Raw genomic sequence first — 27,667 nt, 5'->3', positions numbered from 1 at the left:
ATTCATGTAGATTATATAGCCTTCTAAAAGTATAATTATGGGGGACAGAGGTGGAAAATGAAATTAAAGGTATAGTGACTGAGAATATAAGGCCTTTAGTAGTAAGGAATTACTTTTTTAATTTTACAGGTTGCTACTTTTTGTTATTTTCTGCAATTTAAATAATATTCTGAATCCCTAAGTAACTTTCTAAATGTTTTGGTATGCATTACTGCATCAAGTTACTTTCTGATATGAAATAATGAAATGACTAACAGTTCATTACTAATCACTTTTTCTCTATTCAATTTTTTTCCTTTATTCGTATCTTCTAGATGAGGATGAAGGCAAGTTTATCTTTCTTATTTAAATATTTTTAGACTCAGATTGGATTTTTTCTGTAAACTTTGACTACTGATTCAAGTTTCCTCAAGAACATTAAAAACCTTCTGGAATATAGCTATCTGTCTTTTCAGTGATTCAGCAGGGTTATTTCTACTGGTTGATTTTCTGCTGACCCCCAGAAGCCTATTGCCCAATATGCCAAAATTTGCACAGATCTATGCTTTTAAAAGAGTTTTATGGAGAGCACAATGTTTTGTCCTTATTAAGCAGCTTCTAACATCAAAGTGTAAGGCAAATGCTAACAGTATTCTTGCCGTTAATTCTGCCTTTATGTACACTTAAAAGGGCTCCTAACAAGGTCACTTCATGTATTTTATTTGTAAATGGTCTGGCTGCAGAGCACAAGTGTCAAGAACAGTTTTATAACTTGGTCATTTTAATGCTGATTTTGAGGCAGGGGAATAGCTGTGCTTTCTCCCTGGATCATTGTATTTTTGTTTAATAAAGGCAAGTGAAATGTTTCCTACCCTTTAGTATAAAAAGAGTATTATGTTTTATTAGTTTTGGCAGCTGTTCGTACTTTTGTAACACATAAATGTGAAATCAAGTTATTATATTGTAAACTACTATCTCAAAAGACTAACCTTTTCAGTAATTTAAAAATTGAACAGTCATTATTTGAAGTTGTAATTAGGAGCAGCACTGGCTGCAACTTACATTATTGATGTACCCTTCCTATGTTAATATATGACATTAAATATAGTGAGAGAGACCTTAGATTAATTGTGGTCTCATGGTCAAGAAGGTTTTTTCCCTGAGATTTTCAAAACAGTCTCTAGCTTTTTTACCGTAATGAAAAAAAAAAAGAAAGAAAGAAAAAAAAAGAGAGGGCTTCATGCCTTTCTCATCCCTTTGTGCCTTTCTGTATCATTACAGAACAGTAATCCTGTTATTGAATCGATACAAGAATGAGTGCATTAATATATTATAAAATGTGCAATCTATCTATTTGCAGGAAAATATAATAAGTATTTTACTTTCTGAAACATACCTAAGTATGAAGTGGCTCTGTTTAAATGTAATTATAATGCCGAGTTTAACATATAGCACAAGAACTCATGTAAATTAGCCACCTGAGCTAGTAAGAATGGTAGATTGTGGAAGGAAGAAGCCTGTTGAGCTCACAGAGAGTGAGAGTATTACCTGTGAATTCAAAGCATTTATTTTGGTGTCACTGAATGAAAACAACTCCAAAATTGTCTGTAAGTGCCATATAACTAAAGGACTATATGCAAACAAGTATTTGCAGAACAGAACGTAAGTAGCAAGATATCTTCAGTTTTTGTAGCGAGGTTCATTCATTTCTCTTAATATACGTTTTTAATACTACGCAAACTTCTGAAAACCAAATAAATCAGTAATTAGCTTTTAAAACCACAGAAAAAATATACCTGGAAAATGAATCACTCTTAGTCTTCTTTAACAAGATTATTTTGAATGTGAGTTGCTAAAGAAGTTTAAAAATGTAATGCTAGCACAGTAGTTGAGCATTTGTCTTTCATCTCTCAGTATTGTTTCAGCATGTTGCTATTAACAGGGTATTTAAATTAATTCAATTTGAAAGTATTGATAGGCTACAAAAGGGGTGTCAAACTCATTTTCATCGGGGGCCACATCAGCCTCCTGGTTGCCTTCAAAGGACCGAATGTAATTTAGGACTGTATAAATGTAACCAGGAGGCTGATGTGGCCGCCGATGAAAATGAGTTTGACACCCCTGGGCTACAATGTTTATTTTAGGAGTTTTGCCTTAAATTTTTCAAGGAGATGTGAAATCTGATGTTTTATGGTTGAGGTAAACTGGACAACTGTTTGACAGTGTTGTGCAGTTTTAGGAGAAACTCTTTTCCTTTGCAGGCCACCAATCCTTCATGGCTCCCTCCTGCAGTGTTTTGCATTGCCCTACTGCATGCACCTGTAGTAACAATATCGTGGACTGTCGTGGGAAAGGCCTTACTGAGATCCCAACAAATCTTCCAGAAACCATCACTGAAATGTGCGTAATCTGACTTTATTTTCTATGCACTTGCAGAAACCATTTTTTTTCCTATGTATTCATTTTTGCTGTTTGTATAAATTCATGCATTATACAGGGTAGAAATTTTGGGATGCACATTCAGATATAAAAGGAATATGCAGGTTATGAAAATATTTAAGATCTTTATGTTCTCTTATGAAGTAGTTTTATATGTACTACTCACAACCCATAGTTAAAACTGCATTCTGAGTTGGTTTTAAAAGAGTTGAGGGAACACTTGCTTTTCTGCACGTGAGTGGCTTTTCACTGCAAGCTTTGAACCCCATTGCCTTCAAGGTTGTTCGCTGTGCTGGTTTTGGCTAGGATAGAGTTAATTTTCTTCATAGTATGGGGCTATGTTTTGTATTTGTGCTGAAAACTGTGTTGATAATACAGGGATGTTTTAGTTATTGATGAGCAGTACTTACACAGGGTGAAGGCCTTTTCTGCTTCTCACCCTGCCCCATCAGTGAGTCTCAGGGTGCACAAGAAGTTCGGAGGGGAGACAGCTGGGGCAGCTGAGCTCAACTGACCAAAGGGATATTCCATACCATTTGATCATGCCCAGCAGTAAAAGTTAAGGGAAGAAGATGTGGGGGGGATGTTCAGAGTTATGGCATTTGTCTTGCCAAGTAACTATTACATGATGGGGCCCTGTTGTTCTGGGGATGGCTGAACAACCTGCCTGTTCGTGGGAAGTAATGAATGAATTCCTTATTTTGCTTTCCTTGCACACACAGTTTTTGCTTAAACTGTTAGATTGTCTTTATCTCAACCCATGAGTTTTCTCACATCTACCCCTGTGGTTCTCTCTCCCATCCCACCAGGGGAGGAAGCGAGTGGCTGTGTGAGGGTGAGCTGCCTACTGGGGTTAAACTATGACACTTGCCTTCAGTCACTTTATTCCTCAGACTCCCTGTTAGAGAAGCACATTTTGCAAGAAAGATCAGCAGCCTATACTACCCATAATAAGTACTCTGCTAAAGCACTATCCTCAGAGGGCTGTCTGAGAAGGCAAAATAAGGTGGTTGAATGGGATCTGTGGTTTAGTTGTCATGTTAATACCATGTAACTGTGGATGGAAGAGCATGACTGCTGATACAGTTGCATGACATATCATATACAGCAGAAACATTTATGAAATGTACAACCCTGCCCTGATGGTAGAGTCATAGCAAAGGCGCTATAGGGCCTCCAGGGCTTCCAAGAGCAGTATGTCTGAGAGGTTGTGTGCGCACAGAAGGAAAGTTACTGCTGCATTGTCTTCTATGCAGGGGAGGAGCAAAAGCAAAAGGTGAACTTGCTGGCAAGAAGAGCAGGGACTAAGCACGAGCATCTTTCTGCACTAGGGACAGCAGAGGCAGTGTTTTGGAAGGGAGGCTGGGAGTTCCCTTTAGGGAAATAGTAGGAAAGCAGCTGTGCCAACAGCCTCGTGAGGAAGGTCTGGCTAGAAGTAGATGAGTTGGAGAGAGTATTCAGATTGAAAAGCTTTATGAGTACCTTGATAATATAAGAATTTCAGATAAGGGAGATAAGGGGAACAGATGCCTGAAGTGCAAGGGAAGAAGTCTCCTGAACGTACATTCTGTTGTACATAAGATGTTCTTGAAAGTTTAAAACCAGGTCTGCACATTGAGATTTTTAAAAAATAGAGTCGAATTTAGCAATTTTAATTTATTTAATCTCATGGCCTATTGAATTCACAGAATTGGAACTACTGTAGTTTCTTCTTAGGATGTGAATAATAATCACCTCTGTCAGTTCATTATTGCTGCTGTTAAGACTGACCTGTCTGACCCTGCCTGACCCAATTCAGTCATTTAGCTATATAATATAAACATTTCTTCTACCTTTCACCCCTCTCAGAAAAATCTCTCTGCTTGCAAATAAGTGACTACTTCAGAAAATCCATGCACAGTGCCTGGGAAGGCTGCATAGACTGTTTTCATTATTTAATAAGTTATATACTGCCTTTTTTGCTTGTGTATTGTACATCTGTGTGCATGGAGGAGGAAAAATATTGCAAGAAAGAAGTACAGAGCATGTCTCAAACATTGCCCACTGTATTTCTGCTGCTAACCACTAGAGCTAATCACTGAATGGTGGTTACAGCCGCTGGAAGACTGACTTTTGTATAACTGTCTTCTAGACCTACATAGTTTAGTGGGGGTACATGCTGTTAACATCTATACTTCCTTGAGAAATTCAGTACTAGAGATTGAAAGGGTGTTCCTGAGTCTTGTCTTTAAGGGTCATCACTCCCAAAGAAATGATAGGATGTGGGAGCCACTAGTTGACTGTGAATCCACTGTTAAAAGAAATTAGCACAACGTAAAAGCAAATGGGAATTTACAGAATGGAAAGGTGCTTTCCACTAATATGTTCACTGTACTTTCTATGTAAGGAATGCTGTTCAGTTTTAAGCATGGGTTGGTGTGATCTTCAGTAGTTCATTGCCCTGGAGAGTAAAAGCAACCATATAACACCTCTAGCATTTGGGTAAGTATTTAACAGGTTGCAAATTGAGGCTCACTGTTTCCTGCTAGGCTAGGCAGTGTTCAAATCCCAGAGTGAGGCCTTTTCACATTCTGAGATTCATAATCCATTAATATAGATAAATATGTATGTGTGTGCTCACATAAATATGTACAGTATATATACTGTGCTAGAGTGTATATAGTTTATAGTCATACAGTGTAAACTGTTATTTCTCTGTATTGTATCTAGTTTGTAAGTGCTGGCTAAATAAAATGCAGATCACAGTACTTTGCACAGGTAAATAATACCATTCATGTCATAAGACATGTCAACATACATTTATTGAAAAGCTAGTGCAAGAAGAGATCGAACATTTGAAAGCCAAACTTTAGAAGTGATTTTATATTAAACAGACATACACCCATGAATGCCAGTGTGACAAGAAAACTGAACTTCAGTGATTGACTTAGATTTTGAGAAAAGCAGGCAGAAGGACTGAGATATGATTTGAGCCAGAGGTGGGCTGCACATACCATGCAGTGAGAACAAAACTTTCCAGTTGAGTGGAAGGTAAAGAGAGAAATGTACAGGAAAATAAGGAAATAAAATAAGGCACATGAAAGGCTCTGAAACTGAAGGATAAACTGAATGGAAGAATTAGAGTAGAGGATCTTGTGAGTAATTGATGAGAATCACATGTTCTTTGCTGCCTTGTCAATAGGTTGAAGAGGAATTGAAATTTTCACAAATAACTGTGTTTTAATGGTTGTATGAAGAAAGCTTAACACTACGCTGGTTCCTTGAATGCAGGGAAAATAATTAGTGATAGTTCTTTTACGATTGTCATGGGTGGCAGGTATATTTATCATCTTGGCATAGAAGAGAATGGAGAGAGAGAAAAGAGTTTGGAGAATGAGTGATTTATGGAGTAAAAAAGGTTTTACTGATAATGAAGTGAGGGAAGTCTACAAGACTGGACCAGACCAGTATTCCACCCTGGCCGTTGGCCTGCATCAGTTGTCCCTGAAGAATGTTTTGGAAAGAGCGATATACAACTTCAGAAGTAAAATACCACTAGGACACCTTGCTCCCGATGTGTTTTGGAGTTCTTTCTCTGAAACATGAAGATTTGCATAGCTTTCAGGAAAAAAAGGTTTTATTTCAAACATCCAATCTGCTTTAAACCCTACTGTGTTCTTAATCTTCATGTTATTTTAAGCTAATAAATTAACATTTGAGGGAGGGGGTTGTGCTCAGAATCTTACAGCTTAAAATATAGTCTTTAAAAATTTCATTAATTTTCCTTTGTCTTTTTAGAAGGTGGGAAAATGGATTCTGGTTCATAATTTGTCCTGCCAACTTTTATTTTGCATGCTACCCACATTCATCTCTTCTCTAAACTAACTGTTCCAAGTCTGTTCAATCTTTTAGAACATCAAAACATTCCATGTCTTAATTAATCTCCTCATTTTTCTCTGAACTCTCTGTTTTCTAAATATTTTGTACCTGCAATGACCAGAGTTGAAGACAACATTCCAGATGATAGTGAACCATCATTTTATATTAATGGAATTCTAGTTTTCTTTCGTTTGCCTTTTGCAACCTTAATACTCACTTGATTCATTGACTGCCACGTAGCACCATGTTTTCCATTGAATTTATCCATAAAGGAGTCCTAGGCATTTTCTCTTAGCTTTTACAGTTTTGTCAGGAACCAGAAGTTCATACATATAATCCTATTATTCCATCCACAGACATTTCTGAACATTAAATCCAGTTGTATGTTACTTTTTAAAGCTGCTCTATGGAAGACTTCAGTCCTCTCTGCTTTCAACTAGCTTCAACATACAGCAAGACTGTGACTTTCCTAAATTGTTTTCATACAATAAAAAGTGTTTAAAAGCTTCATTTTTAAAGAATTACTTTGCAAATGTTGCTTGTAGCAACTCCTTGAGATTAGATTAGAAAGAATGATTGTATCCCATAAAATAATTTCGTTTTTCACTTATTCCTTACATGATAATGTTGTCAGTATGCCAAAATGGTAGCTGACAGTAAACATTTGAGGAGATGAGACCACACTGTCACAGCAGCATTGAGAATGCTGAGGAGCTGCTCAACACAACACAGAAGGATATAGTGAGCACTGTATTTCCACCACTGTTTTACAGTTCCCACACATGGCTTTATTATCTTAATCACTGTTTTAAGCACATGCTTTGGCAGGAGCTCCCCAGTTCTCATGGAGAGAGTGAAGGAGAAATGTGCTGGTTCCCTGTTATTTTCTGAAGAATGTGCAGGCTTTAATAGCCAAATCATTATTTATTCCTTCATTTTTATAATACTACCATCACCAGATTCTTGTGCATACCACAAGAAAATTGGCATTGTATTTCTATTTTACAGGTGCCAGATGTTGTCCAATCTTTTCAGTACTTCCATATTTGTTAATATTTTCCTGCATTTTCAACTGAACATTGTCACCTGATTTTCTAAACGTGCTTCATTGACAGGAACATTTGAAAAATCCATAATACCTTCAAATCTCTGTACTTTGGACAAGTTTCTCTGCCCTACAAGGTTGTCACATGTTTATAGGCTGTATTTGCAGAATCCGGTGCTGAGCACTAGCAGCCTGTCATGTTGTGTTTTAGCCACTTTCATGGTCCACAAACACTTCTGGTGCTTACATCTTTCCTGCCGTTTCTCTTTGTTTTATTTTATCTCTTGTGAATAACCTTTTCCTGTCGAGCTGACATTAAACTTTATTGTCAGCCTTCCTTTGTAGAATTGATTAAAATGTGACAGCCTTTTTTTTTTTTTGTGAGGTTTCATTTTTCCACCCATTTCTGCCACTTATTTCTTTGTTCTTATATCTATAGCAAGGTACTCTTAATAAGAATATAATGCATATTTAGTTTTTGAAGGTCCATAGTCCAGTTATTCTTTTTCTTGAGGTTCTTGTGAAGTTTATCTTCAACACGTGCTTTTGGTTTTGTGATGTTTTGCCATGTTCTCCATCTGTTTCTTCCATCCTTTCTCTAAGTGGGAAGTCTGACCTCATTCAGCTCCTCGGTACCTTATGAAACACTGATTTCTTCCTCTTTGCCCAACACAAATTTCCTGCAGATAAAATGCTGTCTGATATGTTTCTGCATGAAAATGCGTTGTATTCATTATGTTGTCAGTCCATCTGGGAAAATGCTGCAAAAAATCCAAGTGGCATTAATACTGTTCTTTTCTGTCCGTCTGATGTATATAATTAAACTGTAGGTTTTAATGTGTACATTCCATATTGACGATTTTATGCTATAATTTGTTTTTCCACGGGGTTGATAAATTAACCTGTATCTAAATAATGTGCTAAAAAAACCCCTTTAAATGGAATGTTGAATTTCTCAAGTATTGAACATTGGCAGTTTCAATTGAGTAAAATTTTGCGTGTTGAAACTCTGATTTAGCTCTTTGGGGAAAAATGAAAGAAAAGGCCTTCTGTTTAGAGTCTCATACTGATGTCATGACTTTGCGTTGCCTTGATAGTTCTGCTGAACAACTGTTTTAAGATGACCTTTTAAGACAGTAGGAGCTGTCTTATCTGCTGATGGCTACTGCTTCTGTAGCAGAGCTGGCAAGGAGACTATGTGCTTGCATTCCACTACAGCCTCCCTGTCTCTGGGATTGGTGTAATAGCCTAAACCACTGAGGAAAATGAGTTTGTACTGGAAGTTGAAGTAGTTTAGGAGTGAGCAAGTGTTCTGTGATGGTGGGAGCAGGAGGAGACAGAGCCAGTTGCTGAAATACTGTTTCATTCCAGTGCAGCTGGATTTACCAGTGAGCATCACAGTGTTGCTGAGAGGGTTATGTCTGACTTCTCAGTTGGTACAGAAATCAGTTGGCTAAAACTAGCAATTCCCATTGCATGAAGTCAATTAGCAGGCAATGCATTGTCTGCCAAGTGCCTCTTGGGAAGATGCCTTAAGTAACAGGACTGCTTATCTCCAATAACTGCCAGTGAAAATGGAAGGAGAAGAAAGCCTGTGGTGGTCCTCTCTTTTTCCCTTCTGGAGTGATAAAGCTCAGAGCAAAATTAAGTATTCAGCATCTCAGTAAATGTAATTCTTAATCTTTATTGACTTAGTACAATTGTATCTGTACTAGTTACACCCTTTCTGCAAAATTAATTCTTCTCTTTATTATCTAAATAAACTCACACACAGCAAAGCCAAATAAGAATACATAAGCTTTTATTTTCAGGGCCTGCGCAATAAATGTGATATTATTTGAGAAAGAAATACTTCATATTCCACATATATTTTAAAAAAAAATTGTTTGAGCACCAAGACTCTCCCAGTTTTAGTACACCTAGTAATTCTGCAGGAAGCACAGAATTAAAAAGGTACACAGATGCACCTTTGCCTCTGGGCCAAATGAAAAGGCCTCATACCATGAGTGACCTGCAGGAAACATTTTGGGGACATTAAAAATTTCCCATAGCCCTATTATTTTATGGTCTGTATTGTAAACATTGTAAGAAAAAATACATTGCCCACAAATGTTACATGTTAATAGTCTTCAAACTCTTGTTATTTAGCATGCCTTACTTTAGCCTTTTTCCGTTGACTTAGGCAGACCATGATGTGTTATTCATTCCTTAGAAAAATCATAATCTGAGTTGATTTAAATTCGTTTTTTAAATCTCTCCTCTTTTCCAGAAATTTTTATGGGATGCTCTTTCATTGGCGTGTTTGGTCTATTGAGCTTAACCAACTCCAGTAGTCCAATGCACCCAGTGCTTTCCTCCTTTGTCATACAGCTCATACACTAAAGGCATTAAAGGTCATTCTTAAGATTCAAAACTATTACTTTAATTGGGTTTAGAAAGTATAGCCTTTCTAATGGTGATAGCATTTATCAGCCTCTATGCAGGCATTCCTTCCACATTTTAGTTTTTCAGCACCATTAATCTCTTTTCACTTGGTTGCATTTTAGAATTCACCTTCTGCTTGAAAATTCTTTGAATGATTGGCAGAAATAGTTCTGGTTCCCTTTGAATAGAGACTTTTTGGCACATGTTCAAACAGACTATCAGAAACCTTACAAATAGTGACCCAGCCACAATTCCATTAATTGTACTGGTACCCTCTCCCAGAATGGTGTGACAGGCTCTTATTTCAAAAGAAGAGGGCAAAAAGCCATTAATGAGCTAGACAACCTCGTGAAAATGGTGCTCTTACATTCTTCTGGTTTTCTCTTCTCTCCTTTTCAGGTTCTAAAACCTCTTTATTTGCGGTAGTATTATGAATAAAAGAAAATAAATACAATTGCAGTAAGTGTTTCTAAGGATGGTGTGGTGGGGAATTACCTGCACTGATGACCACAGCTTTGTATAAATGGTTATTTAAGCAAACAAGCATGGATTTTTTTTTTTTAAAATTGTTTATATTAGAACTATTTAAGTAATCAAAAGAAGGACTTAATTAAATATGCTGCTGCTTTAGAAGTGTAGCAGTCACTACAATGGTGTTTTGGGGGAGGAGGAGGGTTTGCTGGATGGAAGGGTGACTGGAGAGTTGCCACTGTTAACTAAGTAACAGTTGTATAAATAATTTCGTAAGGGACAGAAAATACCCTAAAATGCATAATATAAGAATTTTTTTTAAAGAAAAACAAACAAACAAAAACCAAACATACAACTAAGGGAATTTTAACAATTTACCTTCATAATCCAGTATAGTGAAAAGTCACTGACTTCCTAATTACTATGGCCTTCAAGATAAAGTTGTTCTTTCTTGTGAATGGTACTTTCTAATGTTTGAATACATAACTAGAAGCTATATGGTTGTCTCATAATAACTTTATTTACATTTCCCATGGGTTTCCTAATTTGTCCCCTCAGACTTTTCTCCTGATTCCTACTATTTTTCTTCATGTTTTCATCTTCCTCCATCTCATTCTCCCTTATACTTTGTTTTCATAAGTCTGTTGATTAATGATTGTGTATTATGCCAAGCACTCAACGGCGTCTTTGTGAGCCATGTGATATTAAGCAGGATTAAAAGCTCCTGAGATTGCTTCTCACAGTAACACTCAAATTATATTAAAGAAGAAGGAGGGAGAGAAGAAAGGGGAAGGAGAGAAAGGAGAAGAAGAAGGAAAAGAGAGGAAAGGAAATGAGATCTGAACTTGACAGATGGACTTAACCAAGACAGCGTGACTAGTGACCTGATCACACTGCAGGCACTGGGGAAGTGCTTTGCATAAATGCAGAATTTTATTTGAGAACTGGGAGCTCTATGTATGTATCTTTTCCAAACTAAGCTTGGCATGTGTACAGTTTCACCATTTTTGTTGTCTTTAAAAATTCATCCTTCGCTAAAAGTCCAAAGTACAGCCATAAATAAGCAGCTGTTAGAGAGCCTCTTACATTGAGATGCGAAGAGGCTTCTAGGAATGACCCTTTACAGAGAAAAATCACTTAGGAAGGGTTTAGGCACATTTATGGAAGACAGTTCAAAGACTCATATAGCAGGAAAACTCGGAAATGCCAGAAATAAGGCAGCTTTATCTATTTTTAGCAGCTAAGAATGTGATTTGGCTATCTACAGGAGCCTGACAGAAATGAGAGTAAACCCTGCATCTTCGCAGCTTGAAAGGAATGGGTCTGAATGCTGAGGGGAGGGTGCAATAAGTTACGAGGCATTAAATTTATGATCATTTTCCAGTTTCAGCATTTGTTTCTGCTTTCTAATTTAAATCAAAACATTGATCTGTTTAGGACTTATACAGAATGTTAGCTCATAAATCATTTATCTCTGAAACAGTTAAGTTGTCAGCCAGAAATCTTGCACATTCAGTGAAATTCTAGGAAGGCTTTGCCAAGTTGGTTTCTATATATACATTTGTATTACATAGTCACTAGTATTGTTAAGATTTTTAGTAGGTTGGAAGAATTCTCTATAACCGTATCTGTCTTTTTGCAGAAGATATGTGTTAACCTTATGATGCTGCCCTAAACAGACAGATCTCTTTGGTCTCACTATACAATGTTTCACAGCCATTTAGTTATTCTTATGGCTGTTTTCAAAACTTTTCTGATTTATCAAAATCTTAATTACTGACGTAACGAATGCATACAATACTGCCAGTGTATGGAGGTGTGAAGTGAAAAGATCATGTCTACTTATGCATTAAAAGAGTTAAAATTTTTATAGTATTCAATTGCTTATGAATACTGATACATACTTTGGTCAGTAAGAGGCAAGAAAAATATGCCAGTTTTTGAATTTTCAGAAATACCTGGATTGAAATAAAGTTCATTAAAAGATACATAAGTAAGTACCTTGTGGAGGTGTTACTATTTGCTAAATGCCTCTGATAAATTCACATGATCTGATTAATATTTTCTCAGCTCTTAATCTAACATTCCAAACTTTTCAGCAAATACATATAGCTGCCATGTTTTAAAATTAGCTTTTCTCATATGTGCTTCTTTTCAACTGTACTTTGTGTGTACTTTTCTTGAAATCTTCTCTTCCTCCCTTCCCAAAGGTTTTTAAGACCAATGTTTTTAAGGCCAATTCTGACTAAGGCATTGGACTTGATATTCACATTTTTTACCAGTGGACTGGGGAGGCATTCCACTTTTCAGTCAAGTATAGAGCTTTTACTTCTGTTTTGCTTTAAAGTCACTACATTTTTGTGTCCAGAAGCTTATATCAAATAAGAATACATGATTTTTAGATGCATTGTTACTTACAGTGTATTAGTTACAGACTTATCTTTTCCCTAGAATTTTGATGAAATGAATTCACAGGAGTGTGACTTTCACATGGATGAGGACCAAAAAAGGATTGCAATGAAATGGAAATATTTGGTGTGAAATACCTGACATGAAACTAAAATTTTAATATCAATATACACTGTGACTGAACTTTTCCACACACTGCATCACCTAATTTTAAAGGCCACCCTGCTTAGTCAATGCAAATATGGCCCTTAACTTTCAAAATCTCTGTATGAAAATAAACCTAATACCGCTTCATAATTTTACTACAAAGGTTTTATTACTTGCCACTCCCTATCATAAGTCACACTTGCTGTTCAACTGTGGCATCAATGATGTGAATACAGTTCTCTCTATATACTTATTTTAATCATGGGAAAGTCACTACTTCTTATCAAAACCAGTATGCCCATTGCAATATAAAGCAAAATGGTTTGCTTTATCAAAAATGTAGAAATGCACTAAAATCTTAACATCTTTCATATGATGTATCTATATAAACACACAATATTTATAGTTGAATAACAAAAAATGCATGGTCCATGAGACAATGTATTGAATAAATGTGAAGCAAATTAAAATTGGGTAAAGGAATCTATTGAGATATTAACTTCTTTACATTAATATATTTAATTTGCCAATACAGATTTCACCGAATTATGTTTAACTGATCTTTGGTATTCCTACCTTAATATTTCTCAGGCAAAACTTCAAAAATATGCCATTTGACTGCTTCAAATATAGATGAGTTTGCTAATTTGATAGCTATTCCTGTCTGCTTAACACACACAAGGGAAATGATTAGTCGTGCTCTTACTCAAATATCTTTCTAATCTGAAAATTACTGGTAAATCATGTGGCTTTGTGTCTTTTTTTTAAAAAAAAAGAAAAGGGATTCTTATTTTAGTTGTCAGACATAGTGATTTTTGTAGGTGGAATATTTCATCTGTTCTTTAGTAGCATGTGTTCTATGCTGCTCTTGTTCATATCATTGGCTTTCTTCATGCCCTTGTCCCCTATCTTAAAAAGTAATTAAATTCAGAGAATGGGGGATAATTTCAGCAGTCAAGAGGGTGTAGAGACAGAGAACACAACAACTGGAGAAGGAACATGTGAAACCAGTGCTAGGTTCCAGACATACTGGAAGCAGGTACTGGCCAGCATGAACACCGTTCCACCTCTGGCAGTTTTGTGTAAGCTTCTGGAGGGTACTGAAGTAGAAGAGGCACCTTGAGGGACCTCTGTGTACTCTGCCAAGGGAAAGAAAATAGCTCAAGCATGGTATAAATGAATATTTTATACAGCATGAAGGGAAACTGGAGAAGACCCATCTAACTCTTCCAGAAAAGCCCTCATAGATCTCTGACAGCTGTGCCACACTCCAAAGGTGCTGTTACTCTTAGATTTTATTTTCACATATGGCTCTTCTCTACCGATAACTTTTCCTCAGCGATAGTGTGAGTGAAGTTACCGTAAAAGAAACTGTGGTTACTGACTGATCACTATTTTGCATTTCATCATCAATGAAATACTTTCTAGTGTTTCCGCTCAATGAGAACCGGTTGACAAGCCACTGCTTGTGATGAGCCAAGAATATAGCAGGATTCATCTATTTTTTGTGAATTTGATACAGTTACTCTGAACAGCTCAAGTAGTTTATGTAGCATAACAACTCTCATCAAAAATTGGCTAATTAGAGAGGCTTTAACTTGACTCTAGGTGACTCAGGCTAATTGCACTGGAACCGCACTCTGACAGATGCCAGAGTACTGACCAAATAATTCTTTAAGAAGTGGTGCATTTTGCCTACAAACTGAATCTGTAACAATTAAAGAATGTAAAACCTATCATTATTAATGTTGCTGTAGGGTTCAGAACATAATATGGCCCTTTTTGTGATGAAAAATTAAACAAATGCAGGTTTGGAACTTGCTTTTGAGTGAATGCGTTAAATTGTTTAATAGCTTTAGAATGACAATGCTTGTTCATTTTTGATGTAATGCAGACTAAAGAGTCATCTGTCATTTACAATCAATCCCCTGAGGAAATATTTGATAGAACAATTACGCTGGGTGGTAACATTTTGGCAAGCTTTAGGGCAACATTGACAGTGATTCTTTATATGCAAATATTTAGGAAACTGTCAACCAGATTAATTAATACACAGAACTAAAGCCTGAAATTCTAAAATGCAAGTAATATAGTCCTTCAAAATACATCTTTTGTTTTGTTAGATATGGATGATAACACAGATTTCAACAGAATTCTGTTGCTGCTAAAGTTAGAAGTGACACTTTGTGGATATAAGCACTCTGGAGGTGCAGTTGTTGAGAAAGAAAAAAGGTACTTTGTTTAATAGCCTCAAGGATTCCTGTAGCAAAGGGAGAACATTACTGTTTCCTTATTTTAAAAACAAATAAAAAAACCTTCAAAACCTGGCAGATGTTGCATATGATGAGAGATATGATGGCTGTGTATTGAGGTTCTTCAGATTCAGGAGCTGCACTGAATCCCATCACTGAAATCTATTTTCTGTTTTCTGACAGCTGTTTTTGCCATTTACTATAAAAGCAGATGGGGAAAATGCAAAGAAGAGCTGTCAATTTTATTACCATGTATAATCAGCATCTGTGCAATACATCAGACTCATTGCACAGCTTACACTTTCTTCTCTGTAGTAAAAATTCTTTTGGGGCTTCTTCACAAGCTTCTTGCAGGCTTTTTGTAAATGAGTAGATGGTGGAATTAAAAGCATAGATTAATTAACTGCTAAAGCAACTCTCGTATTGACCAAATTTACTCAATTGAGATATGTTCTGATTGTTTAATTGTAAAATATATAGGTAATTTGCTGGTTCATATTCAAATTCATCTTTTCTTAAGAAAGGTGTTTTATATTTTTGTTATTAAATACTTTTTTTAGAGATATCTCTAACCCCTTAACATGCATTTGGATGCAGCACAACTCAGTGCAGTATTTTTTACCTTCGTCTACTGAGCAGGCTTAGTATATTGTACCCCATCTGCATGATTTAAAATAAAAATTATTCTGTAGAGAACAGGATGTTCTTCATTCCCAGTCTGCCCTCCTTCCTGGTGCAGGAGTCTTTCATAGAAATGACTTTTTATAGTGGGAAAATAAGCTAGTTTAAAAGTGTCAGTATAAATAAGCATGTTGTCTGTCTCTGTAAGTGCGGAAGTAGTAATCAGTAATGTTGTGCTGCAGGCTGATAGTAGAGAACAGCATCCTCCTGGAAAGTGTCAAGTGATTTACATGTCACAGGGCTCTCGGGGGACCGGGTGGGAAGAACCCGTCTGCTGGCTGGGGACCTACTCTGATGTGATTTGGTAAGGTTGGAAGTCACAACTGCAGAAGCATCTTTGTTTCTTAGAATAGTAGGCGGTTGTACATTATGGTGTCTGCTGTGATAAGCAGTGGGGAAAGATTTAGAAAAAGAAATGTTCACGGTACTTTTCCTAGATAGGAGAGATTAGGGTATAGTCTTTAAAAAGGCTTCAACCAGTTTGGCAGTGTTAGAAGACAGTAAAACACTTACGTATTGATGCAGGACGACTTTGAAGTGAAACACTAAAAGGAGCAGAAGACTTAATACTAAGAGCATTAATTAATGTTTGTGTGGTGATGGGCAGAGTACTTACACATGAGGTAGTGCAAGCTTTGATGAAGCATGTACTTAACTGTCTTCCTCCATTATCTTATCTTATTAAATATGCTACTAAAATTGACTGTGGCTTTTGAAAAAGACACCACCAAGGCACTGTTTATGATACATAGATGATTATTTATAAAAAGGAATGATTTCTGGGATGATTTTGAAAGGAGATGTTGTGCACAAAATTTAAGATAAGTTCCATGGAAAAATACTGATGTTAGCTTTTTGTTCTTCTGTAATATAATGGTACTTCTGGCTGTGTCATTTGCACCTAATAGCTGTTTTTTTCAGTAGTAGATAACTACAACCCATCCTATTCCAGAATTAAAAATGTTTCATTTAGTATGAGGAATTAATATAAAGGAAGTTTTAATCACTGTGGATTTTATCAGTAGAATGCAAATTTCCTTTAGATATTAGTCTATCTGTGCTTTGTGACCCTGGAATATATCTAATTAGATTTTCTCTGAAATAGTGGATGCAAATTTGCACTCTATGAAATTCAGCTGATTCTAGGAAGATAATATAGAATATTAGAGGATAACAATGCTTGAAAATGTGAATTTGATTTACTTTCTTTGCAAAGTGGGGTATAAAAAAAATGTCTTTTCTGTATTTATATAATCTTATTTTTCCTTTCTTATACTAATCTCATTTACTAAAATGTGATGTGTTTTGGTGCATATGCTTTGGCCTAAGTTAAGATGATACATACTTAGATGATCCTACTAGAACAAATCCTTTTTCCAGAAGAGCTTGTAAATTTATCCCAGCACTGCACAGTCTGTCTATTAGACTATAAATTTCTCACCAAAAGGAAATCTTAGGTAAAGTTGACATGAAGTTCATTTTGCATATCCACCAGTGAATTGGTAGTTCACTCTACTAGAACTGATAGAAAATTAACTTTCAGAATTATACTGTAGTAGGACTTCTTCACGTTTTGGACCCAAGTAACTTGTAGACAAATTGGACAGCAGTAAATTAAATCTACTATTCTATCTTCTCATTTAAAAAATGGGATACATGTATCCTGTAAGGTACTTCATTTTATAGAAGTAATATATCTTTGAATTAAAAGAGTAAACTGGAAAATACTTTGTATCTTAATTTAATGCTAGACCTTGTCTTTCTTGGGTTACATGCCATATGATGTCATGATATGTTTAAAGATAGGTGAATGTAGACTGGAGCCCCTCCAGCACTATGTTGCAAATCTCTACATCATGGGCTAATAAGCAGCATTTATAAATGAGGCTTGTGGCAGCCTCACGTGGGAGCATTGCCACCACGATATCTGTCTTTCCCATACTACACAGAGGCATTTTTCCCCAGTGTGTCTCTCTCCAGCAATTCAAGTCCTCCTCTGTAATATGGCCTAATCCTTCTCTGTCCTTTTTACTGCCCCCTCCCCTTTCCAGTCCTCTGCCCTACATGTTTCCTTCTGCAAGAGATTCTTTGGCTGGTTTTCAAAGCTACACACCTGATAAATGTCTAGTCAGGCTATCCCTGGTGGTTAAGCGCTTGGTTACTGCCAAATAGAGTGCGTAACAAGAATGGATGTATGGCTGCCATTCCTTTCATGGCTGGGTTAATTTGGCTTCTCAGCTCCTTCCCATTGCTAAAATAAGGAAATTTTTAGAAATTTATTATCTGAAAGTTTTACCTCTCTTTGACCTAGCTAGCTGAGTAGAAAACTATTGAGATGATAAGCATGCATAATCTTTATTTTCTGGAGAAACAAAGCTAAAAATATAGTATAAGAACAGAAAATACTTTAATTTGGTCTAACTTGGTGTTGACCTTTAACTTAAACAAGTTTTTATTTATTCGGATGTTTGTCTTCTGCATCTGCTCAAGTGTACCAGAAAAGAGTGACCTTGATGCTTTATAGCCTAGTCAGTACTCCTGGTCATATGCAAAATGTGTTTCACGGGTCCAAAAGGCTCAGCCAAGGCAAAGCAAGCATCTGGAAGACTATTGTGTTTATGGAAAAAGTTAACAGTCTTGTGCCGTGGGATTCCCTGCAGTGTTTAAAATATACCTGAAAATTGTAGCAAGGTGGCAACATTTTCCTAGTTAAATACCTTTTTTTAACATGAACTCTGTCTAAAATAGCTCTGATGAGGTGAGATTTTCTGTATGTCACGAAGATTTTTTTCAGGCTTTTTTTTTCTTTTGTCCTGGCTTCTTTATATGCCATTCAAGAGCAAATGCTGCTAAGGTAAAGCACACTAAAACTTAAGAGATTTTGAGTATTACATGTATAAATATCTCCACCTGAGCAAAATTTCACAAAAGCAGTAAAAAAATCTTTATTTCAGCTATACTGTGGTCTCTGGGTAAACTTTACAAAAAGAAATAATTTTTGTAAGAGTAGTTTCTTGGAAAGTCTTACTCAAGGTGAATAGGTGAGCCTATTAGTTAACACTGAACACACAGAAACTTGTGCATCTCTGTATCAAAGCATAAGTGAAACACAAGAGTGTAAAAGGAAAAAAATAGACTAATGCTCCTGCATTTAGATTTAAAAAGGCTTTTTGACCTTAGATTGTAAGAATTTTAAGTCCTTATACAAAATCAATTTTGGGAATTGTCTTTATGTACTTAGACCACAGTAAAAGTTGATACCTGTGCATGAAAGAGGGAAATAGAAAGCTTATTAGATAAGCATGGTATGTACGTCTGAATAATACTGCCTTTTCCTGCTGTAGCTTTTAGTATAGTTTCCTTCCTTATGTCAACATAATAGAAGTTTTTGCACTGCCATAACCGTGAAAGTGTGTGAAGAAGTACTTTCTATTTTAAATGTGCTTATTGCTGAATCTGTTTTGACTTGTTGGGGAGTGGGCCATAGATCTGTATCAGCGTAGATTTCTCATATGTGAAACTTTGGAAATTCAAAAAATTTTTGGAAAACTCTTTCCATCAGCAAATTCACTTTGCAGTATGGCAAGTTTCAGTCACAGTCACTATACAAACATAGCAAACGTGGCCTGTAACATAAACTACAATTTTAGATAAAATGCATGGCTGTGCAGTCCCAGTATTATATCTTAATGAAAATGTGTTAAGTACTGTATCTAAAGAAATTATGTGTGCATGTTTAAAAATAACGGCCTTTGCCTTACTACAGGTAGCAACATATGTTATTTGTTCTATTGGAACATTCTTCTCCTCTTTCTTATGGTTTGCATATTTGAATGATTAACTCACAGAAGTCTTCAGACATTTCAAAGTAAAAGTTACTATAAAAATGGCTGTATGTGAATAACTGGGAATCAATTAACACTAATTCAAATTTGAATTGTTTAATGGCAATTCTAGCTTAAATTTTACAAAAATCTGGTGTGCTTTCTTTAGATACAAAATCAAGATTGGGTTTTAGTTTAAAACATTACACTCTCTAGTTTAAAAGGTTTGGTTTTACAGAAAAAACCCTTTTTTTTTTGTAATGAAAACTGAAATGAAATGACCTTGTTTGTCAAGATAAAAATTATACTGAAAAAGAAAGCAAAAGCAGCCTTCCTTGTTAAAATCTGTCCCTTCTATTTTATTATGGCTTTAGATTGTCATTTGGCTTGGGTTTTGTATTTTTATGTTGTTGCTATTCTTTTCCAGACGGTTAGAACAAAATTCAATCAAGATCATACCTCCTGGAGCTTTCTCACCATATAAAAAGCTTCGAAGAATGTACGTACCAAATAATTTAGGTTTATTTTTTTAATTTTCATTTATATATACACACATACATGTAGATATATATATATAAAAATTATTAAAATAATTTCAGGTCATACAGAGGAACTGCAGTCAATGTGTGAACATTTAAGGAAGTTTGACTGCTGGAAGATTAACTGATATGGCAGCCTGATTATTAAGACCATATAGCACCTCTGTCACATTAATAATAGTTGGTTTTAACCAAGTATCAAAATTATTTAATGTGGTACTGTGTAGAATCAACATGTTATTGTAGTGAACGTTCTATTAAAAGAAAAATAAATTAATGGAGATAAATCATTGGTTTGGAATACATTTCAGGCTGTATAGTCCCACGGCCATAGCAAACAGAGAATTCTTTATAGAATGTACTTAAGCAATTAGGAGAAGTAAAGCTTTTTGTTTTGGTTCGTTGTTTTTTTTTTTTTCCAAGCATTTGAAAGGTCTGTTTTTAACCATGCATTTTGTTTCAGTATAATGGCAATTTTAGTGGTTTTTTTATTCTTTGGCTGTGTTTCACAGAAATATTTTGATTTCTCTCTGCCTTCCACACCTAATTCTAATTACATATTATTTTAATGTTCACTATCTTGAAAACAGCTTGAATTAATTGAATTAAATTCCATTTATTTCAGTGACCTGAGCAATAACCAGATCTCTGAAGCAGCTCCAGATGCTTTCCAGGGCTTACGTTCACTCAATTCACTGTAGGTATCTGTTTGACATGTAAAAACAGAAGCAAATTTCTCATATTCTTATAGTGAAATTATTTTGGATTTGTGGCTCTCTGCAGAATTTTCATATAAATTTGATCAATTCTGAAAGCTGTAAAAATAATTTCAGGATGTTAGAGTGATAACTAGATATTCTATCACAGCTCGACAATAAAAATGTATGGGTTTATTATAAATATATTCATGGCAAAGACTTGGACAAAATCAAACATTTATTTTATTCTCCAGCTGGTTGTTCTTACAAACAGGAAATCCACTTACCAAGGTCCCTTGGTAAGGCTGTAAACATTGGGGTGCTGATTCTGCTGAGAGCTTTTTGGGCAGCGCACCTTTTTGGAAAATATGTGATCCTGCTACCCCACAGGACCACAAGGATCTTGCAAGTATCAAGTTGTTGCTGTCAAATTCTCTTCAGGAAAATGGAAATTTCTTTGAAGTCAAAATCACATAGTATATATGCCTTTCATAATAGCAGCTTTGTTTGCTTTATTATTTCCTGGTACAGTGTCCTCTATGGCAATAAAATTACAGAACTTCCAAAGGGCCTATTTGAAGGACTCTTTTCTCTGCAATTGCTGTGAGTATTTTTTTAATATTTATTCTATTTTGGGATATCTCAGAAGGGTAAGAAGTTAGATATAGGCCTGGAGAAGAACTGGCAGGAAATCCTGTATGTGAGATCAGAGTATAATAAAAACAAACTATGTTAAAGCCGAAGGAGTTAAAACCATTGTAGGCCAGCTTGCCATTCATCCACAAATTTGATCATATCTCAGCTTATAATGATTAAAATGAAACTATTCTTTTGTGTGGAATTTATAAGGATAAAATACATAAGATATGATACTGTCTTTTCCTGTAAACAGCAAATAGTATGTGTAAGGCTGAGTGAGAACCATAGAAGGAATATTTGTATATTTTATGCAGAGAAGATATGTAGTAGAAGTGCTATGTAATTGTATTTGTAGTTGTACCCACAGAAGAATGGAGTTACAGTACAGTTTCATTGATGACTTGTAATGTTTTCTCACACAATTCTTTGACTCTGTGAACTCCAGCTGCTCTTTTGTTTAACACTTTGGAAATTTCCATGTGTAATCTTATAAACCATTTCTATTTAAATTTAGTACTGGAAAAAAAGAAGAATGTCATGGTGATATGTTTTGTTGAACATTGTCAATATTTAGCAGAAGAGACTGTGTACTAGTTGTAATGTGTAAAAGAAATTTGCGAAGTAGTCCATAAAACGGTGGTGTTTTTGGAAGAAATTGTTACAGAATAACTGACTTGTTGATTTAAAGCTTCTTAAAGAATTTAAAACTTCTTCCCACTTGATTAGAAGTATTTCATGTTCAGACTTCATAGCATAGTGATTGGCAAAATATGTCTTATTAACAAGTCATTGAAGATGGCAAAATAGTAAGTAAATACAAAGAAAATGCAACTTCTAGCACCACCTAGAGGTTTACATTTTTGATTTATGTTAGTCACAAACTAGGATAGTAATGGGGAGATATGCACTCCTACTTTCCTTTGAAGAGATTTTAGTTACAAAAACATATTTCAGAATTTGTAAAAAAAAAAAAAGGAAGAGACTTCTCTGAAATTCTGTTTGTTCTGTACTGAAAACATATCCATAGCTTGATATACTTTGCATAGACAATACTTTTCAATTTAAGTAAATTTCTACTTGTGTGCTGAAACAGTTTATCAAAGCATTGATTTTCGAGTCTACTATTCCATTCAATTTCTGGCTGGGTATGGGAAAAGATTAAAAATATTTAGTTATAAAAATGCATCTAGTTTTCTAAAGCGTGAAGGAGTTGGTCTAGATTGGCTTGTTTGTTTTAACTTTAGAAGTCTGGGAGGTACAGGGAAGAAAAGTTTCCCTTTGAAGATGGAGAGGAAAAAGGATCCAAGACAGATTTGGATATGTTCCATGCCACCAGTTTTTACTACAACTCTGTTAATGCGGCAGCATGCTGATTAGTAACATATAATTAAATGTGCCACTGCACATCTCTTCCAGCTAATGAACACACTATTCAATTCCTTTTTTGTTTGTTTATTAGTTTGGCAAAAGGAACTAGCTTTCCTTGCAGATACTTGATTTTTTTAAGCTTGTTTCTTTGCACAGACAAATACTACGCACACACACTCTACCAGCACATACAAGAAATGTGATTTCAGCTGAACACACCCACACATTTCAACTCCAAGGAGCAAATATTTAGGAATAATTTCAGAGCACCTAACTAAGGTATTTCAGTTCACTGAAATCCCTTATGTCACTGTCAATTAATATTTGTTACTATATCTCTTGCTCTGGTTACAAATGTGTACAAAGAATCTGTGAAAAACACTGAAGCTGCAGCGACACTGAGTGAATTCGTTCAATTTTAGAGTTGTCTTTCATTAAACAGATTATTGAATGCCAACAAGATCAATTGCCTGCGAGTTGATGCTTTTCAAGATCTACACAACTTGAATCTTCTTTCTTTGTATGACAACAAGCTTCAGACCATTGCAAAAGGCACCTTCTCACCCCTGCGTGCAATTCAGACCTTGTATGTATGCTCTTGTTTATGGTTGTCTTTAGTATTACTTCATATTCTACAATGTACTAAAAATAACAGGAACAGCTGAGACCAAAGGGAAATAATGTGTGAAATTATGATTTTTTTTCTTTTTGAAAGGCATTTGGCTCAGAACCCGTTTATCTGTGACTGCCATCTGAAGTGGCTGGCGGATTATCTTCATACAAACCCCATTGAGACCAGTGGTGCCCGTTGCACCAGCCCCCGCCGTCTGGCAAACAAAAGGATCGGCCAGATCAAAAGCAAGAAATTCCGCTGCTCAGGTAATTTTCTTAGTTCAGCTGCCATTTTTCTTTTATTGGCAAAAATAGTGGTTATAGAAGTTCTAATGAAGGCAGCTCACTCTCTACAGAATTATTAAATGTTGCAGAATCTTTTTTTGTTATTTGACTGAAGCAAGGAAATCATGGAAGTCATAGTGTGTTGAATCGTGGAACATTGCTATAGTTAACACATTTGGCACTATTTCTGAGTAGCATTAAATCTAACAAAAGAAATGCAACACAATACTTCAGAATGAAATGCTAAAGTTATTCTTTACAAGTATCACCAGTGTAAACCATTTTGTAAAATTCCCACAAGACTCTAGAGTATGTGAAAGATCTAAAAATTTCTAGCTAAATATGGAAACATAACATATTCATTTTATACAGGGAGCTTACCTCATATAGAAATTCATTTTCTTTTTCTAATCTTATTCCATTTCCTACTTACATTTTTCTAAATCCTAACTTTTGTTATATAGTATCTACCTGTTTCAGGTACATTTCACATTATACAATTTATTCAGACTCAAGTGCAAATACCAGATGAGAACTGTTTGTTATCCGTGTTCCAGATAAATTTATGACTCTTCACATTGTGTTGTTTATCAACTCTCATTGTAAATACACATTTTTTCACTTAATTATCTGTAGTTAACTGTAGTCCATACTTAATCTAATAAAACTCATTCTTTGCTTGCTGACATTCAGGTGCATCTTCTATTTTTTTCTCTTTATTTAGCTAAAGAACAGTATTTCATTCCAGGTAGGTTTGGCTCTGCAGTAAGATTGACTAACTGCAGATACTCTCTCTCTTTCCCCAAAAAGCAAAGTTTGTTATAGCTTTTAGGAAACTGATGCATGTGTGTTAACATTAGTCAATACCTGTAGCTAGACATAGTTTTCCTTTGTAGATTGCTGGTACTTCTGATTTCTGAACATAAGAGCTTAGCATGCAGCTCCATTTTTTTTTTTTTTTTGTCTCACAAATTTGCACACAACCTACCAAAATTATACTTTCACTTAAATTCTTTAGAAGTTTGCACCTGCTATTTCATATTTCAATTGATACTTTTACTTACCTTGTACCTTACCTTTCTGCCACTACTGTTTTTAAAATGTAGCTCCTGAGCTGCTTTTAAACACAGGAAACAATACTCCCATCAAAGAGCTAGTACAACTTCTGAAAAAATAAACATTTAACAAATGAACATTTTCTTGCCTTGCTTTCATGCTCTACACTGGCTGCAGCTACTGCTTGCTCACCCTCCTTGTATTTATGAAATCACAGTGGAATGCTTGGAAAAGAAAGCTGATATTCTTCATTAAAGGCATTCTGTGGTCACAGACATACAATTAATCAGAAATGCTTTCCGTTGAAGAAAAATATGGCATTAGAGTTGGGGTGAAACAGCAATTTACACACCACTTTAAGCTACAATAAGTCTACGATATTTTCACAAAAGATACACCGATGTTGGCCCTAGCTCTTTGAAATGTGTTTCTTTATTTTACCTTGCTTGCCAGGTATGTGCACTGATTTCTTAATAGAAAAAACAAAACAGAACAATTATGCACTTGCATTATGTTCCTAACAGATTATAAATGATTGACTGTCAAAATAAAGAAGAGAATAATGAATTTATGGATGAATTACAGTATGTGATTTGCAAGCAGGGTTCTCTACCATAGTTTAATATCTAGAAAGATATCAACAATGATTATGACACCAGTACACTTGTTCTTTCAAGTACTACAGGTATATTGTCATTCTGCAGCGTATGAATTACTGATTTATTGGTTGATCTTTGTCTTTTAAGCTGGTATGTTTAACAACTCTTCATATAATGCTGTGAGATGTATCACTTAAATTTGCAGCAATCGTGAAGTTCTTCATGACCTCATACTAGTATGTTGGTTTGAATATGAAGAAAAAACAAAATGAAATACGAAATAAGGCAGCAATTTGTCAGCATTGGCAGCCGTGAAAACATGTTTTAAAGCAGCATAAAACAGAGGGGGATTCAATTTCTCAAACCTGTAGTACCGCTCAGTTCCTTAATGAGTAGAACAGCTGTATTCCTGCCACAGAGTGACTTCTACTCAACCTTGCCAGCACTTTTGTCTCCAAGTTAGAAGTGTTTTCTTGCCAGCAGATGTCTTCACAGCCTGTTTATAACATGGCCACACATGCAGTTTAAAAAATGCTATTCCTGAAACAAACAAACAAACAAACAAGAAGAAAAATAATTAAATTAAAAAGTGCTACAGACTTGCTTCTTGAAATACAGCTTCTGTGCTTTCTTTTTCCATTGGGGTATCAGGGAGATACTACATAAAATTCTTTTAGTTGTTGAAGAGTTTGTCCCAGAATATATTAGTTGTTTACTTTAAACTGCTAACAGTGATTTACTCAGGACACAAGAGGAAAAAAGAGTATTTGTAGCCTTGCTTATTGGATATTAAAAGGTGCTAAAATCACATCTTTACACTTCAGTAAATACTGTAAAAATATTAGCATTTCTTTAAAAACTTCTTTTTATATTTGTTTTAAATATGTCATTGGGAGATCTTGCTCTGCAGACACTAGGAAGTCTTAGTAGAGTTTCATTATAGTCATTTGGAAGACTAAAGGTTGTACAAGTATTAAACCATTTATTTGAAAAAATACTGTCTGCTAGCTCATAGACATATTCCATGTAGTTATATGTGTTACTTAGACATTTACAAATGCTAGATAACATAATATGTGATGACTGTTGGGTTGGGTTTTTTTTCCTCCCCTGAGGAATCTGTTCCTCCTGTTTCTTTGGTTTTAAGTGGCATAGCATGTATATATGTTCAAAGAAGCAGCCTTTAAATAATACATTCAAAATAGTGAGGAATAATGCATGGGAGGCATTATCATCCTATATGAAATCTGTAATTGACCCCAATCTTGTCTTCGTTTTTTAATGCCACTTAAAATGACTTATTCTTTCTCTCTGCTGAAGATGGTACCACTTAGCAACATCTTCTCTGTGTAGAGAACATGAGAGCTTAGTTCCTGTTTTTGTCTTAATTGGGATTACTCTGTCTTTCTTTCCTTCTTGGCTATCTTTACTTTTGCAGGAGTTCACCATTTTGGCTGTAAGTAAAGTTCAGTGTCTGAGCTAAATCACAATGTACCTCCCAGCCCCGATGCACCTTCTACTAGTCTCAGTCTTTTCACCTTTGTCCAAGAAGAACCCACAGGTCCTTTCAGCTTCTCTTTGTTTTCTTTGTCACCCACCCTCAGTTCCTTACCGGATGTTTTCTCCTGAAATGTTTAGGATGTTTTGTTTGACTGACTCTGGGAAATGGTGGAGGAAACTTTCAATGTGGTTCATTTTTTGTACTTTTTATTTAATCTGTGACAGTAATACTGTTACTGTGACAATGGACATTCAGTAATAAGAATGCCATGTCATGTAAGCAAGTATTAAACTTCAAATGCTTCTGTAACTTATACCTACTCCTTCCTCTTTTCCCTTGCTCTTATCCTTGGCCTAATGGATGGGTTTTGATAATGTAGCGAGATTTTCTGTTGTGCTTGATCTAACCATGTGGTTGTGAGGTATGAGTAAAACATGGTTCTGTCAAGCACCATGGAACGTCACGCAGCTTTCTACAGCATGGCAAGCTGCTGAGGCTTAAGTCAGGATCACACATTTCTTTAAATTAAAGCTGAAAACAGGGGTTTCAATCTAACATGTTTGAGATGATATGGAGTATCGGGACTATAAAAAAAAAAAAACACAGAGGTTAATGAAGTCCAGTCAACAATACAAATTTGTAACAAGAGAAAGAGAAAAGGTGGCATTCAGGATCTATTTAGTCTTGATACAGAGAAAGAAATTCTAAAAGAATTAGTGGCATTCGTGTGATTAGCTGTAAACAAGGCTAGATTGACTGACAACATAATCAGCAGAAAGTACAGCTGTGAAAAGCTCAAGTTAATGTTATCCTGTTATGTGAAGTTGGTCACAGTTTCTTT

The 27,667-nt window shown here is 35.5% G+C and overlaps 1 protein-coding gene across 3 annotated transcripts in view; it reads left to right on the top strand.

The window, feature by feature from the left end:
* Nucleotides 1–27,667, top strand: part of SLIT2 (slit guidance ligand 2) — a 263,931-nt gene that overhangs the window by 171,284 nt on the left and 64,980 nt on the right. Inside the window, exons 9-15 of one of the 3 annotated variants that reach the window (XM_065634967.1) lie at nucleotides 2,241–2,379; nucleotides 19,957–20,028; nucleotides 20,694–20,765; nucleotides 21,298–21,369; nucleotides 23,216–23,359; nucleotides 23,489–23,652; nucleotides 24,395–24,418. In XM_065634967.1, the coding sequence (XP_065491039.1) occupies nucleotides 2,241–2,379; nucleotides 19,957–20,028; nucleotides 20,694–20,765; nucleotides 21,298–21,369; nucleotides 23,216–23,359; nucleotides 23,489–23,652; nucleotides 24,395–24,418 (687 nt within the window). Of the gene's footprint in view, nucleotides 1–314; nucleotides 327–2,240; nucleotides 2,380–19,956; nucleotides 20,029–20,693; nucleotides 20,766–21,297; nucleotides 21,370–23,215; nucleotides 23,360–23,488; nucleotides 23,653–24,394; nucleotides 24,419–27,667 lie in introns of all 3 variants that reach the window. The other 2 variants (XM_065634968.1, XM_065634966.1) reach the window with 2 other exon arrangements.

This window comes from Caloenas nicobarica, chromosome 4, assembly GCF_036013445.1.
Source record: "Caloenas nicobarica isolate bCalNic1 chromosome 4, bCalNic1.hap1, whole genome shotgun sequence".
Taxonomy (NCBI): domain Eukaryota; kingdom Metazoa; phylum Chordata; class Aves; order Columbiformes; family Columbidae; genus Caloenas; species Caloenas nicobarica.
Note: the sequence above shows the minus strand (reverse complement) of the source record. Positions and strands in the feature narration are given on the sequence as shown.